We start from the raw sequence: 12,704 nt of genomic DNA, 5'->3' as shown, positions 1-12,704 counted from the left end.
ATCTTCATAACCTTATTGAGGTTGCAGGAAAAACCATCCCGATGTGTAGGAAGAAAAGTAAATATGGCAGGCGACCAGCTTGGCTTAACAGTGAAATCCTTGCTCGTCTTAAACACAAAAGAACAGCTTACAAGAAGTGGAAGATTGGACAAATAACCAGGGAGGAGTATAAAAGTATTGCTCAGGCATGCAGGTGTGAAATCAGGAAGGCCAATCACACTTGGAGTTGCAGCTAGCCGGAGATGTTAGGAGTAACAAGAAGGGTTTCTTTAGGTATGTTAGCAACAGGAAGAAAGTCAAGGAAAGTGTGGGCCCCTTGCTGAATGAGGAGGGAACCTAGTGACAGAGGATGTGGAGAAAGCTAGTGTACTCAATGCTTTTTTTGCCTCTGTCTTCACAGACAAGGTCAGCTCCCAGACAGCTGCACTCTGCAGCACGGTATGGGGAGGAGGTGACCAGCTCTCTGTGGAGAAAGAAGTAGTTCGGGGCTATTTAGGAAAGCTGGACGAGCACAAGTCCATGGGGCCGGATGCGCTGCATCCGAGGGTGCTAAAGGAGTTGGCCGATGAGATTGCAGAACCATTGGCCATTATCTGTGAAAAATCATGGCGATCGGGGGAGGTCCCGGATGACTGGAAAAAAGCTAATGTAGTGCCCATCTTTAAAAAAGGGAAGAAGGAAGATCCAGGGAACTACAGGCCAGTCAGTCTCACCTCAGTCCCTGGAAAAATCATGGAACAGGTCCTCAAGGAATCAATCCTGAACCACTTAAAGGAGGGGAAAGTGATCAGGAACAGTCAGCATGGATTCACCAAGGGCAAGTCATGCCTGACTAACCTAATTGCCTTCTATGACGAGATAACCAGCTCTGTGGATGAGGGGAAAGCAGTGGATGTGCTATTTCTGGACTTTAGCAAAGCTTTTGATACAGTCTCCCACAGTATTCTTGCCAGCAAGTTAAAGAAGTATGGGCTGGATGAATGGACGGTAAGGTGGATAGAAAACTGGCTAGATAGTCGGGCTCAATGGGTAGTGATCAATGGTTCCATGTCTAGTTGGCAGCCGGTATCAAGTGGAGTGCCCCAAGGGTCGGTGCTGGGGCCGGTTTTATTCAATATCTTCATTAACGTACTGGAGGATGGTGTGGACTGCACCCTTTCAAATCTGTGGGGGAAGGTTGTTTGTTTTTGTCCTTTGTGTGTTCTCTCTGGATCAGCGAGGAACTAGGGCAATGAAAATACATCTCCCTAAACCATATCTGAACTAAGCATCCAATAGTACAGAAATAGTAAGTAATAGCAAGGAAATGCATTAGATTGTCTTTTGTTTTAGCTTGTGAATTTTCCCTGTGGTAAGAGGGAGGTTTATCCCTTCAAGTTTTGCCTAGAGGGGAAATCCTCTGTGTTTTGAATCTGATTGCCCTGTAAATTACTTCCCATCCTGATTTTACAAAAGTGCTTCTTTTACTTTTTCTTTATAATAAAGTTCTGGTTTTTAAGAATCTGATTGGGTTTTTAGGAGCCTGGGGGGATATTTTGGGGAAACAGGAACTCCAAGTGGTTCTTTTCCTGAATCTCTGTCTGACTCACTTGGTGGTGGCAACCTAAGCTGGTAGAAATAAGTGTAGGGGGTCTTTCATGTGGGTCCCCGCATCTGTACCCCAGAGTTCAGAGTGGGGAGGGAACTCTGACATAGGTGTAGAAAAATCAGGCCTTTGGGCTTTTATATTAAGTCCCCCAATGACTTCAGATGGAGTTGGGGGCACCCAGCTCAAAAATTAGACTAAAGGAGTTTTAAACCGTCTCTATCAGATTTCACTTCCTTGGTTCTTGTGTTGTCAGAAATCTCCCAATTCTCCTGTGGCCAAGACCTGAATTTCCAACATAAAACTAAAATAGGAAAAAACGTTGCCAATGAGGGGTGAAGGATAACCCCCGTTTTTCCCTCCATGATAAAGGGTTTGTTCTGCTGCTTATTTTCCTTTTGAGAGTCACTTTCAAAGTTTATTGGAATGTTTTTTTTTCTCCCTTCCACGCTCCAAATTTGATCAATGTTTTCATAAACACCACCCATCAAACTACCGGATTTAATCTAGCAGACAAAGGTGCGATGAGACCCACTGGCTGGAAACTGAAGTTAGCAAAGGTCCAACAGAAAAAAAGACACATTTTAACAGGGAGAGCAATTGACCTTTGGACCAGTTTGCCACAGGCCATGGCAGAGTCTCCATTTAAATGGAGCCTGAGTATTTCTCTAAAAGACATGCCGTAGCTCAAAGAGAGGTGATTGGCCTCAATGCAGGAATCACCGGGTGAGACTCTGTATGTAGTGGCACAGGTCAGAGTCTGATCATAACGCTCCCTTCTGGCCTTCAAATCTGTGAAGGTGTGAGCTAGAGTAGCAGATGGAGAACAGACAGAGCCTCCATGAAAGCCACTAGGGGACTTCACTGTTACCTCACTTTTATGAGGGATGCGCTCACGTACTGCAGTGATGAGCAGCAGGAGGAGACCTTACGATCGACAGAATCTGGCCCTGTCATTCTGAGTGAGCTCTGTTGCACTGATAACAGGGGGCTGACACGTGTTGCGATACTTGGGCTTAGAAATTTACCTAGACTGTGAGCTCAATTGTGAGAAAGGTCAAGAGACGTAGGAACAATTGAGATCAACAAATGTTAATGGGAAAAGGTGCCAAAGGGACACACGCCGAATTAGTCTAAACAAAAAAGTGACCTAATATAATTCAAATGCTGTGTGAAGATCGTGCCTGGTAAACAAGAAAAGTGGGACTGGAAATGGATGAACTAGAATTGGTGTGTTGTAAATTAGGCTTAGTTCATGGACCAGGCAATGATGGATGGGCTATTCCACCCGCCAGTTCCCTTTTGGGGCCCGCCACAAGAGACTGTGTGGGAAAGACTCTGGGGGCTACTGTGACACTGGCTGACTGAAAGAAAGGGCTGGAACGAACTTCACCATCACAGCTCCCACCCCTAAGATCTCCAGGGATCATCTGCGCTTTACATTTAAACCTTGCAGGCAAGGCGTGGCCATCTAGGGGGCAGAAGTAGGACTTGTAAATATTGAAACTGTTACACTGGAAGATGCGCAAAGCTGCCATCAGCTGGATGTAGGATCACAGACAACCACGGACCTCGTTAAAGCCAATGGGTGCTGAGCACACCCACGCTGACAGCAAGAGCAGGCAGACCTCTTTAGGGAGGAGAAACAGGTGAGGATGGTGGGGGAAGTGCCCAAGGCATGAAGCCGTGTGGCAGGTGGCAGCAAACCCATATGGACTGAGGGGGTCTCCCTGCCTGCCAATGCAAGGACTAGGAGACCTGGGGTCAGTTGTGTTTGCAGGAGGCAGGAGGGCAAGAAACAGAGCAGACAAGAAGACTGGAGAGAGGACAGTCTAAAGGAGCAGCTGAAAGGAACTGATTGTTCCTTCCTAACTCGAGTACTTTCCATTAGTCCTTATTGAATTTCATCCTCTTTACTTCAGACCATTTCTCCAGTTTGTCCAGATCATTTTGAATTTTAATCCTATCTTCCAAAGCACTTCCCAGCTTGGTATCATCCGCAAACTTCATAAGTATCCCCTCTACGCCATTATCTAAATAATTGATGAAGATATTGAACAGAGCCGGACCCAGAATCAATCCCTTCGGGACCCCGCTCATTATGCTCTTCCAGCATGACTGTGAACCACTGATACCTACTCTCTAGGAACGGTTTTCCAACCAATTATGCCCCCACCTTATGGTAGCTCCATCTAGGTTGTATTTCCCTAGTTTGATTATGAGAAGGTCATGCGAGACAGTATCAAAAGCCTTACTGAAGTCATTGTGTACCACATCTAAACTTCCCCCCACCCATTCCACAAGGTTTGTTACCCTGTCAAAGAAAGCTGTCAGGTTGGTTTGACATGATTTGTTTTGGACGAATCCATGCTGACTGTTTCTTGTCACTTTATTATCTTCTAGGTGTTCGCAAATTGATTGCTTAATTATCCTACTGATCAGCGAAGGCTGAGTGTGCAGAGCGATAGACCAACCCCTGCATCCATCTCCAGCAACAATAAAAATAAGTTAGGGGCAGAGCATTTAAGTTCCACATGAGAGCCAGGGAGCAGAAGGGGTCTGGTAGAGATTGAGCTCCGCATTATTCCTATTTAAAAAAACAAACAAGGGAATTCCCAGAGGAAAAAAACTTTGGCCCAGACCCTCAAAAGTATTTCTAAAGTCTCTTAAATGTTTTAAACTAATGGACCTCAGCTGAATATCTGTGTCACTGCCTTGTGAGCAGCAGCACTGCCACTGCTGGCCTCAGAGGATAGCTCCTCCAGGAGGTCTGTGGCTAACGCTGACTTGTCACCCCACTCTAATAGTTTTCATTTCCACTGAATTGAGAAGGATGTGGCTACTAGGGACTGAGGGCTACTGGCTTCACACTTCACTAAAGATGAGAGGGATGGGCAGGAACTGAGTTCACACCATTTCTGCTGCTACTGGGTTTAAGGTGACTTGCAAAGGGGGAAATAAACTGTGTTTGTATTTTGTTTGTCTTTCACGACTTTAAGCTAGACAAAGGGGACCTGAATCTTTTAAAATTCTGGTTGGTTCGTTTTGTACTTCAGAAATGTGGAGAATATCAAGCCTTTTGTTCTTCTTGTTGCTAGAGAACTCCTTGGAGGAGGGAGAACTACAGCAGGAGTATTTTCATCCCTTAGTGAAAGGGCCTCAGGGTTTTCACACAGAGAGTTTTTCTCCCAAGTGTGTGTCAGGCATTTGAGTTAAGTAGGTTGTCATAAACATATAGCTAAGGGTAGCATAAAATCCCTCCTTTACCTGTAAAGGGTTAATCCCTCCTTTACCTGGAAAGGATTAAGAAGCTCAGATAACCTAGCTGGCACTTGACCAAAAGGACCAATAAGGGGAGAAGATACTTTCAAATCTGTGGGGGAAGGTTGTTTGTTTTTGTCCTTTGTGTGTTCTCTCTGGATCAGCAAGGAACTAGGGCAGTGAAAATACATCTCCCTAAGCCATATCTGAACTAAGCATCCAATAGTACAGAAATAGTAAGTAATAGCAAGGAAATGCATTAGATTCTTTTGTTTTAGCTTGTGAATTTTCCCTGTGGTAAGAGGGAGGTTTATCCCTGTTTTTGTAGCTTTCAAGTTTTGCCTAGAGGGGAAATCTGTGTTTTGAATCTGATTGCCCTGTAAATTACTTTCCATCCTGATTTTACAGAGGTGCTTCTTTTACTTTTTCTTTATAATAAAGTTTTGGTTTTTAAGAATCTGATTGGGTTTTTAGGAGCCCTGGGGGTTATTTTGGGGAAACAGGAACTCCAAGTGGTTCTTTTCCTGAATCTCTGTCTGACTCACTTGGTGGTGGCAGCAGTACTCATCCAAGTACAATGAAGGATTTGTGCCTTGGGGAAGTATTTAACCTAAGCTGGTAGAAATAAGTATAGGGGGTCTTTCATGCGGGTCCCCACATCTGTACCCCAGAGTTCAGAGTGGGGAGGGAACTCTGACATAGGTGTAGAAAAATCAGGCCTTTGGGCTTTTATATTAAGTCCCCCAATGACTTCAGATGGAGTTGGAGGCACCCAGCTCAAAAATTAGACTAAAGGAGTTTTAAACCGTCTCTATCAGATTTCACTTCCTTGGTTCTTGTGTTGTCAGAAATCTCCCAATTCTCCTGTGGCCAAGACCTGATTTTCCAACATAAAACTAAAATAGGAAAAAACTTTGCCAATGAGGGGGTGAAGGATAACCCCCGTTTTTCCCTCCATGATAAAGGGTTTGTTCTGCTGCTTATTTTCCTTTTGAGAGTCACTTTCAAAGTTCATTGGAATGTTTTTTTTTTCTCCCTTCCACGCTCCAAATTTGATCAATGTTTTCATAAACACCACCCATCAAACTACCGGATTTAATCTAGCAGACAAAGGTGCGATGAGACCCACTGGCTGGAAACTGAAGTTAGCAAAGGTCCAACAGAAAAGAAGACACATTTTAAGAGGGAGAGCAATTAACCTTTGGACCAGTTTGCCACAGGCCATGGCAGAGTCTCCATTTAAATGGAGCCTGGGTATTTCTCTAAAAGACATGCCGTAGCTCAAAGAGAGGTGATTGGCCTCAATGCAGGAATCACCGGGTGAGACTCTGTATGTAGTTTCACAGGTCAGAGTCTGATCATAACACTCCCTTCTGGCCTTCAAATCTGTGAAGGTGTGAGCTAGAGCAGCAGATGGAGAACAGACAGAGCCTCCATGAAAGCCACTAGGGGACTTCACTGTTACCTCACTTTTATGAGGGATGCGCTCACGTACTGCAGTGACGAGCAGCAGGAGCAGACCTTACGATCGACAGAATCTGGCCCTGTCATTCTGAGTGAGCTCTGTTGCACTGATAACAGGGGGCTGACACGTGTTGCGATACTTGGGCTTAGAAATTTACCTAGATTGTGAGCTGAACTGTGAGAAAGGTCAAGAGACGTAAGAACAATTGAGATCAACAAATGTTAATGGGAAAAGGTGCCAAAGGGACACACGCCGAATTAGTCTAAACAAAAAGGTGTCCTGATATAATTCAAATGCTGTGTGAAGATCGTGCCTGGTAAACAAGAAAAGTGGGACTGGAAGTGGATGAACTAGAATTGGTGTGTTGTAAATTAGGCTTAGTTCATGGACCAGGCAATGATGGATGGGCTATTCCACCCGCCCGTTCCCTTTTGGGGCCCGCCACAAGAGACTGTGTGGGAAAGACTCTGGGGGCTACCGTGACACTGGCTGACTGAAAGAAAGGGCTGGAACAAACTTCACTATCACAGCTGCCACCCCTATGATCTCCTGGGATCCTGTGCGCCTCTTTAAATTTAAACCTTGCAGGCAGAGGTAGGACTTGTAAATATTGAAACTGTTGCACTGGAAGATGCGCAAAGCTGCCATCAGCTGGGTCTAGGATCACAGACAACCACGGACCTCGTTAAAGCCAATGGGTGCTGAGCACACCCACGCTGACAGCAAGAGCAGGCAGACCTCTTTAGAGAGGAGAAACAGCTGAGGATGGTGTTGGAACCACCCAAGGCATGAAGCCGTGTGGCAGGTGGCAGCAAACCCATATGGACTGAGGGGGTCTCCCTGCCTGCCAATGTAAGGACTGGGAGACCTGGGGTCAGCTGTGTTTGCAGGAGGGCAAGAAACAGAGCAGACAAGAAGACTGGAGAGAGGGACAATCTAAAGGAGCAGCTGAAAGCCCGGTAGCAGACCCTGGTAGAAACCTGAAGAGAGGATTTTGGGCCCTGGGTATGGGCTGCATGGAGCATTTTTGGTGCTGTGAGCAAAATAAATTGTTTCGTGCTGTTTGATTCCTTGTGCGTTCGCAGACACAGGACTTGGGACAGTCTTTGGAAATCAACAGACCCGCAGCCACGGAATCCCCGACTGCCAGCAATTGCTGCTCCCAGCTGGAATGCCCTGGGGGGCCCCAAGCTCTAACTAGGCCCTGGGCCCAAAAGGGGCAACGTTGTACTGTAGGGGGCTCCCCTGGGGTGGTCTCTGGCGAGAACTGCGCTCAGAATGGCTCAACTGTGTCCTCCACTGCTGGCAAGGGCAGGAGAGTCCCCTGGGAAATAGTCACTTTAGGGAGGTGGGGGACCCCCCCATCCCTTGAAATGGCTCAGCCTGTGCGTTTGGAGCTCCACCCATGGCCCCCGTTTAAATCAATGGGTGTCTGTCGGATCCGCCCCGGACGCTGGCATGTCCTGGGCAGCGCTGGCTGGGCTCCCGGGTGTATTGGAATCTGGGCGACGTGGTCTCTCGCCCCTGCGACAAACAGGAGACTGTGAAAGGTAGCGAGGCGGTTTCCTGTCTGAGGGTGGAAAGGCAGCGAGGTGGTTTCCTGTCTGAGGGTGAGGAAGGAGGGGGTAGACTCACAGGAACAGTCTCTGCAGGTTCAGCACAGTATAAGAGAATGAGTCCCTTGGTCTGAGCTTCACTCTGAGCCTCCCAGGGCCACCCAGCCTTTGGACCTGCAGGTACAGTCACATCTTTAACTCTTTGGGTCAGGTCCATCCCTGGGGTGAGCCCCCTGGGGGAAGCATGGCGACAGGTCAACCTTGTCTCTTCACTCAGACCTAGGGTTTTAAGAGCGGCTTGTGATTTGGGGGCCACGATTTTTGGAGACCCGACTGAAAAGAACTGAAAGAGGTCAGATCTTCGGGGGTGGGAGGCTCTGAAGGTGTCTCAAGTTACACTGCTAAAAATCACTCGTGACTTCTCAAAATTTAGTCCTAAGAAAATGAAACACGTCTGTGTTTAAACTTCAAAAAGAAACAAAGAAAAGTTTTTGCCCAACTCTTTCCCCAGCCTGTAAAGGTCTTTGCTTGTTTACAAGGGTTCCTGCTCTCCGGCTACCCGTCCCTCTCCTGAGGTGGCTCAGGGGAGTCTCCAGAGATGACCCCAATCACCTTGGAACTAGGGATCCAGGGCAGGCATTTCTCTTGGTTGGTGTTGAGATTCTCATGGAATTTTCTTCCTGTCCCCCAGGTGAAGATGACATTTTTGCTGATCACCGTGACTTACCTTTGCGCTTACACATTGATGGACTCAATCGATGCTGTAATGTTGGTGAGACCCAATGCCGTCTAGTTATGTATCTTTGTGCTGACCCTAGTACCTGACAACTTTCCATCTAAAAGAATTTGTCAATGGTGAGGTCTCTTGGGGGACTTCCTGGAGTCTCTGGCTCCTGTCTCTTCTGGGGTTATAGAAAGCTCTGTTTGGAGCAGGGTTTTCTCTTGGTTTATTTGTGGGGGGAGCACTGGAGGAGGTAGAAGGGGCTGGCTGATGCTGGGAATGTCGTCCTGGGTTTGGTGAAGAAGTTCTGTCCAAGAGGAAGGTATGTCTGTGTTCCCTAACGGTGGTCAGACCTGGATTAGTCTAGTCTCCTCTGGAACCTCACTGCAGAGCAGATGCCCTCACCCGGGAAATGCTTTGTACCAGGGATTAAATTTAGCTGGGGCTGTCGGGGCTGGAGCTGTGGTCAATGTTTTCAAACCCGTAGGAGCCTCGGCATACCCCGTGGAGCTGAAATGCTGAGCCCCAGTGTCCCCCGCCCCCACTGTGGGGCTAAAGTCCCCGTGCCCCACCACCACAGGGCTTAAGCCTTGAGTTCTGGTGCCCCTCTCTAGGGCCCCGGGAACCCCCCCCCCCGCAGCTGAAGCCTGGAGTCCCAAATGGGGGTAGGGCATGGGGGGCTCCAGGAAAGTCTCTGAAGGCAGTACCACCGCCAGCAGCAGCGCAGAAGTAAGGAGGGCACGGTATGGGATTACCACCCTTACTTCTGCGCTGCTGCCTGCAGAGCTGGGCACTCAGCCAGCAGCCGCCACTTTCCAGCTGCCCAGCTCTGAAGGCAGCAGTGCAGATGTAAGGGTGGCATGGTATGGTATTGCTAACCTTACTTCTGGGCTGCTGCTGGTGGAGCGCTGCCTTCAGAGCTGAGTGCCCGGCCAACAGCCACCGCTCTCTGGCCGCCCAGCTCTGAAGGCAGCAGAGAAGTAAGGGTGGCAATACTGCGACCCCCCCGCCCCTAAAATAACCTTGTGACCCCCGGCAACTCCCTTTTGGGTCAGGACCCCCAATTTGAGAAATACTAGTCTCCCCTGTGAAATCTGTATGGTATTGGGTGAAAGCACAAAAAAGATCAGATTTCACGGAGGGAGACCAGATTTCACAGTCTGTGACGCATTTTTCATGGCCATGAAGTTGGTAGGGCCCTACTTATGAGTTTGTTTGGTAAGGGGAGCGCTCTCTCTCTCTCTCTCTCTCTCCCTCTCTCTCCTTGTTTATACCAGGGAAAATCAGAAAAAATGTCTCCTGGTGGCTGGCCCAGCCCACTTCCACTGGTGCTAGCCATGCTGGGAGCCTGGCAGCCAGGCAGCTATCCACCCTCGGTATTTTATATGCTGTGTCATTCCAGGTGAATTGTCATCCAGTGCTGGACATGGCATGCAATGCTTTTGATGACCAGTATATCGGCTGCACAGAGGACATGGAAAATATAATCAAGTCTAAACTGCTGCAGCAAGAGAAATCAAGGCACAAGTTGTTTAACAAAACATGGGAAGCTGCGAAAAACCAATGGAATATGAAGAAAAACCTCTCTCTGCCTGTAGGGTTTAAGGATGAGAATGGAATAGCAATCCTGGCCTATACCAGAGGAGGTAATGTACCTTTGTACCCGGAATTCAACAAAGCTGTGAGAGAGGCTGGTAAATCCCGAGCTTATTATCTCAAACATTTCCCATTCAAAGCCCTTCATTTTTATTTGACCAGAGCGTTGCAGCTCCTGAAGAGAGACTGTGCTGAGATGTACGAGACGGAGGTGTACCGGGGAGTCCGTTCTCTCCACTTCGAACCCAATAGGAGAGGTAACATGATCCGGTTTGGGACATTTACCTCTTCATCTGTAAACAGGAGCGTAGCTCAGAAATCTGGCTTGGACACATTCTTCACCATCCGGACCTGCTTCGGGGTCCGCGTTGAAAACATCTCTTATTTCCGAGGTGAGGCAGAAGTGCTGATTCCAGTCTATGAGATATTTAGGGTGTCCAACTTCACCAAGGACAAGAACAGCAACATGTTTGTCCTCCACAGCACAAACCAGACCTTCAGCCGTTACAACTGCGCCTACATAGAAGGTCAGTAGGAGACTTTGGGTCCAATTCTCCCCACCCTGGGTTGTCACTTCAGTGGTGTCATCTCTTGGGGTATTTTTATCACAAGTCTCATGCTAGTTGGGTTTCTTCTTAAAGTCCCTGCTCCTGGAATCAGGTCATTCTGGGACAATCTCAGGTGGTGCAAAAAGGCTGCGACCTGGCTGGTGGCGGCCAGCAGATAATTTCTCTTGCTGGTGTAAAGGCAGCATAAGATGCTCCTGTGTCAACGGCTCCCACTCCACATCTGCTGGGCGGGTGGGGTTTCTGAGGGCAGGGTGGGGGCAGGGGAGAGAAGAACAAGCATGGGGGGTGATGAATGTCCCTCAGTCGTCACTAAGCCGTCTCCCATTCTGGTGCTAGGCAGGCCGGGAGAGAGGCTGGAGATGTTTAGAATTGACTGGGCAATTCATGAAGGGGCCTTTCTAGCTCCAGGAGCCAGGCTGGGAAGAGATTTGTTACTGCCTGGGCAAGAAGAGGAAAGTTGTGATCTGTATTCTAGTAGTGCACAGCGTGAGATCAGGGCCCGGTTGTGCTGTAAAACACAGAGCCTTGCCCTGAACAGCTCTCAGTCTCAATGGACAAAACAGACAACAGGGGGGAGAAAGGAAGGATCCTTGCTCCTCTGTTACCAATGGGAAATGGAAGCACCGGCTAGATGAAGTGGCCTAGCCATGATCACCCAGGGAATCCGCTGCAGGGCCAGGGACAGAACCCAGATCTCCTGAGCACCCGCCCACGGTCTTAGCCACACGCCCATTTTTCTGTTCCTCCACTGGGCTAATGGAGCGTATTGATGCTGCAGCACACGGTAAAAGCAGCAAAGAATCCTGTGGCACCTTATAGACTAACAGACGTTTTGCAGCATGAGCTTTCGTGGGTGAATACCCACTTCATCGGATGCAACAGGATTCTTTGCTGCTTTTACAGAACCAGACTAACACGGCTACCCCTCTGATACTCAGCACACGGTGACATCTCTCTGACGGAGTTAGACGGGAACCCCCTGCATGGCTTTTTCTGCTCTCCCAAAGGGCATTGCGGTTCTCCTCATATACACGGCAGCCGTAATCCACTGCTTTCCTACCACACCTTCCTTGCAAGGATTCAGCGCATCCTGGCAGCACCCCGGGGATGTAGGCAGAACCCGCATTGCACAGGTGGGGGAATGGCAGGTTGCTAATCAATGGCAGAGATGGTGACTCCCAGCCTCATGCTTTCACCACAAACAATAACCCACCTTCAGCGGGTGAGCTGTTCCTTATACCCCTGCAAAGAGACGTGGGCGCTTCCAGTATCTTCAGCGTGCTGCTCTCCAGCGTCCGGCTTGTTCTAGCTCTCACCTACCGAGTGAAACCCAGTGACCATTTTACTGTGACTGCAACCCAGCAGGCTGGCAGGGGAGCTGCCGTTTCTGGGGCGTTCTGTCCCAGGGGGTTTCCCAATGAGGTCACTAAGCAGGCTGAATTGAGGGCCACCCAGAGGATTCACGGGCCTGGGGCAAAGCAATTTCGGGGGCCCCTTCCATAAGAAAAATTGCAATACTATAGAATACTGTATTCTCATGGGGGCCCCTGCAGGGCCTGGGGCAAATTGCCCCATTTGCCCCCTATGGACAGCCCTGGCTGAGTCAGACTGCAATTAACACAGGCCTTCTCTTTGCGTTCCAGGAAAGAAAGGGCGACGGTGTCCCTAGCGCTCCGAAGGATTTCACGCAGAATCTGACATCCGGAGCACTTCGGCCTGGATATGCTGAAGCAGAAACCACGTGAAATGTTTGCTTTGCTCTTCTTCGGTCCCTTGTGCAGCCCACTTATGTTCCAAGATGCTATTAAACAGCCAGGGCTTGATGGGTAGTAAGCTGACCCTCCCCAGCTTGGGAACTTGCAGCCTGCCAATGATTTATCAACAGATCACCACTAGAGGGCATGGGAAATCTTCCGCTGGATTTGCTTGCTGCATTTACAGACAAAGCCTC

At 48.6% G+C, this 12,704-nt stretch overlaps 1 protein-coding gene across 2 annotated transcripts; it reads left to right on the top strand.

Annotated features, from left to right (window-relative positions):
* Nucleotides 1–7,948: 7,948 nt before the first annotated feature.
* On the top strand, nucleotides 7,949–12,502 carry LOC120383975 (ecto-ADP-ribosyltransferase 5-like). Of its 2 annotated transcripts, XM_039502317.1 has the most exons (4): nucleotides 7,949–8,047; nucleotides 8,559–8,639; nucleotides 9,991–10,711; nucleotides 12,397–12,502. In XM_039502317.1, exons 2-4 carry the CDS (start codon nucleotides 8,565–8,567, stop codon nucleotides 12,420–12,422), a joined length of 822 nt encoding a protein of 273 aa, XP_039358251.1. In that variant the 5' UTR covers nucleotides 7,949–8,047; nucleotides 8,559–8,564; the 3' UTR covers nucleotides 12,423–12,502. The 2 variants fall into 2 exon arrangements, with proteins under 2 accessions (XP_039358251.1, XP_039358244.1); XM_039502310.1 differs by lacking the exon at nucleotides 7,949–8,047 and having other exon boundaries at nucleotides 8,466–8,639.
* The last annotated feature ends 202 nt before the right edge of the window (nucleotides 12,503–12,704 follow it).

Source organism: Mauremys reevesii, linkage group 1 (assembly GCF_016161935.1).
Source record: "Mauremys reevesii isolate NIE-2019 linkage group 1, ASM1616193v1, whole genome shotgun sequence".
NCBI lineage: Eukaryota > Metazoa > Chordata > Testudines > Geoemydidae > Mauremys > Mauremys reevesii.
The sequence above is the reverse complement of the archived record's forward strand: the minus strand, read 5'-3'. Positions and strand labels throughout refer to the sequence as shown.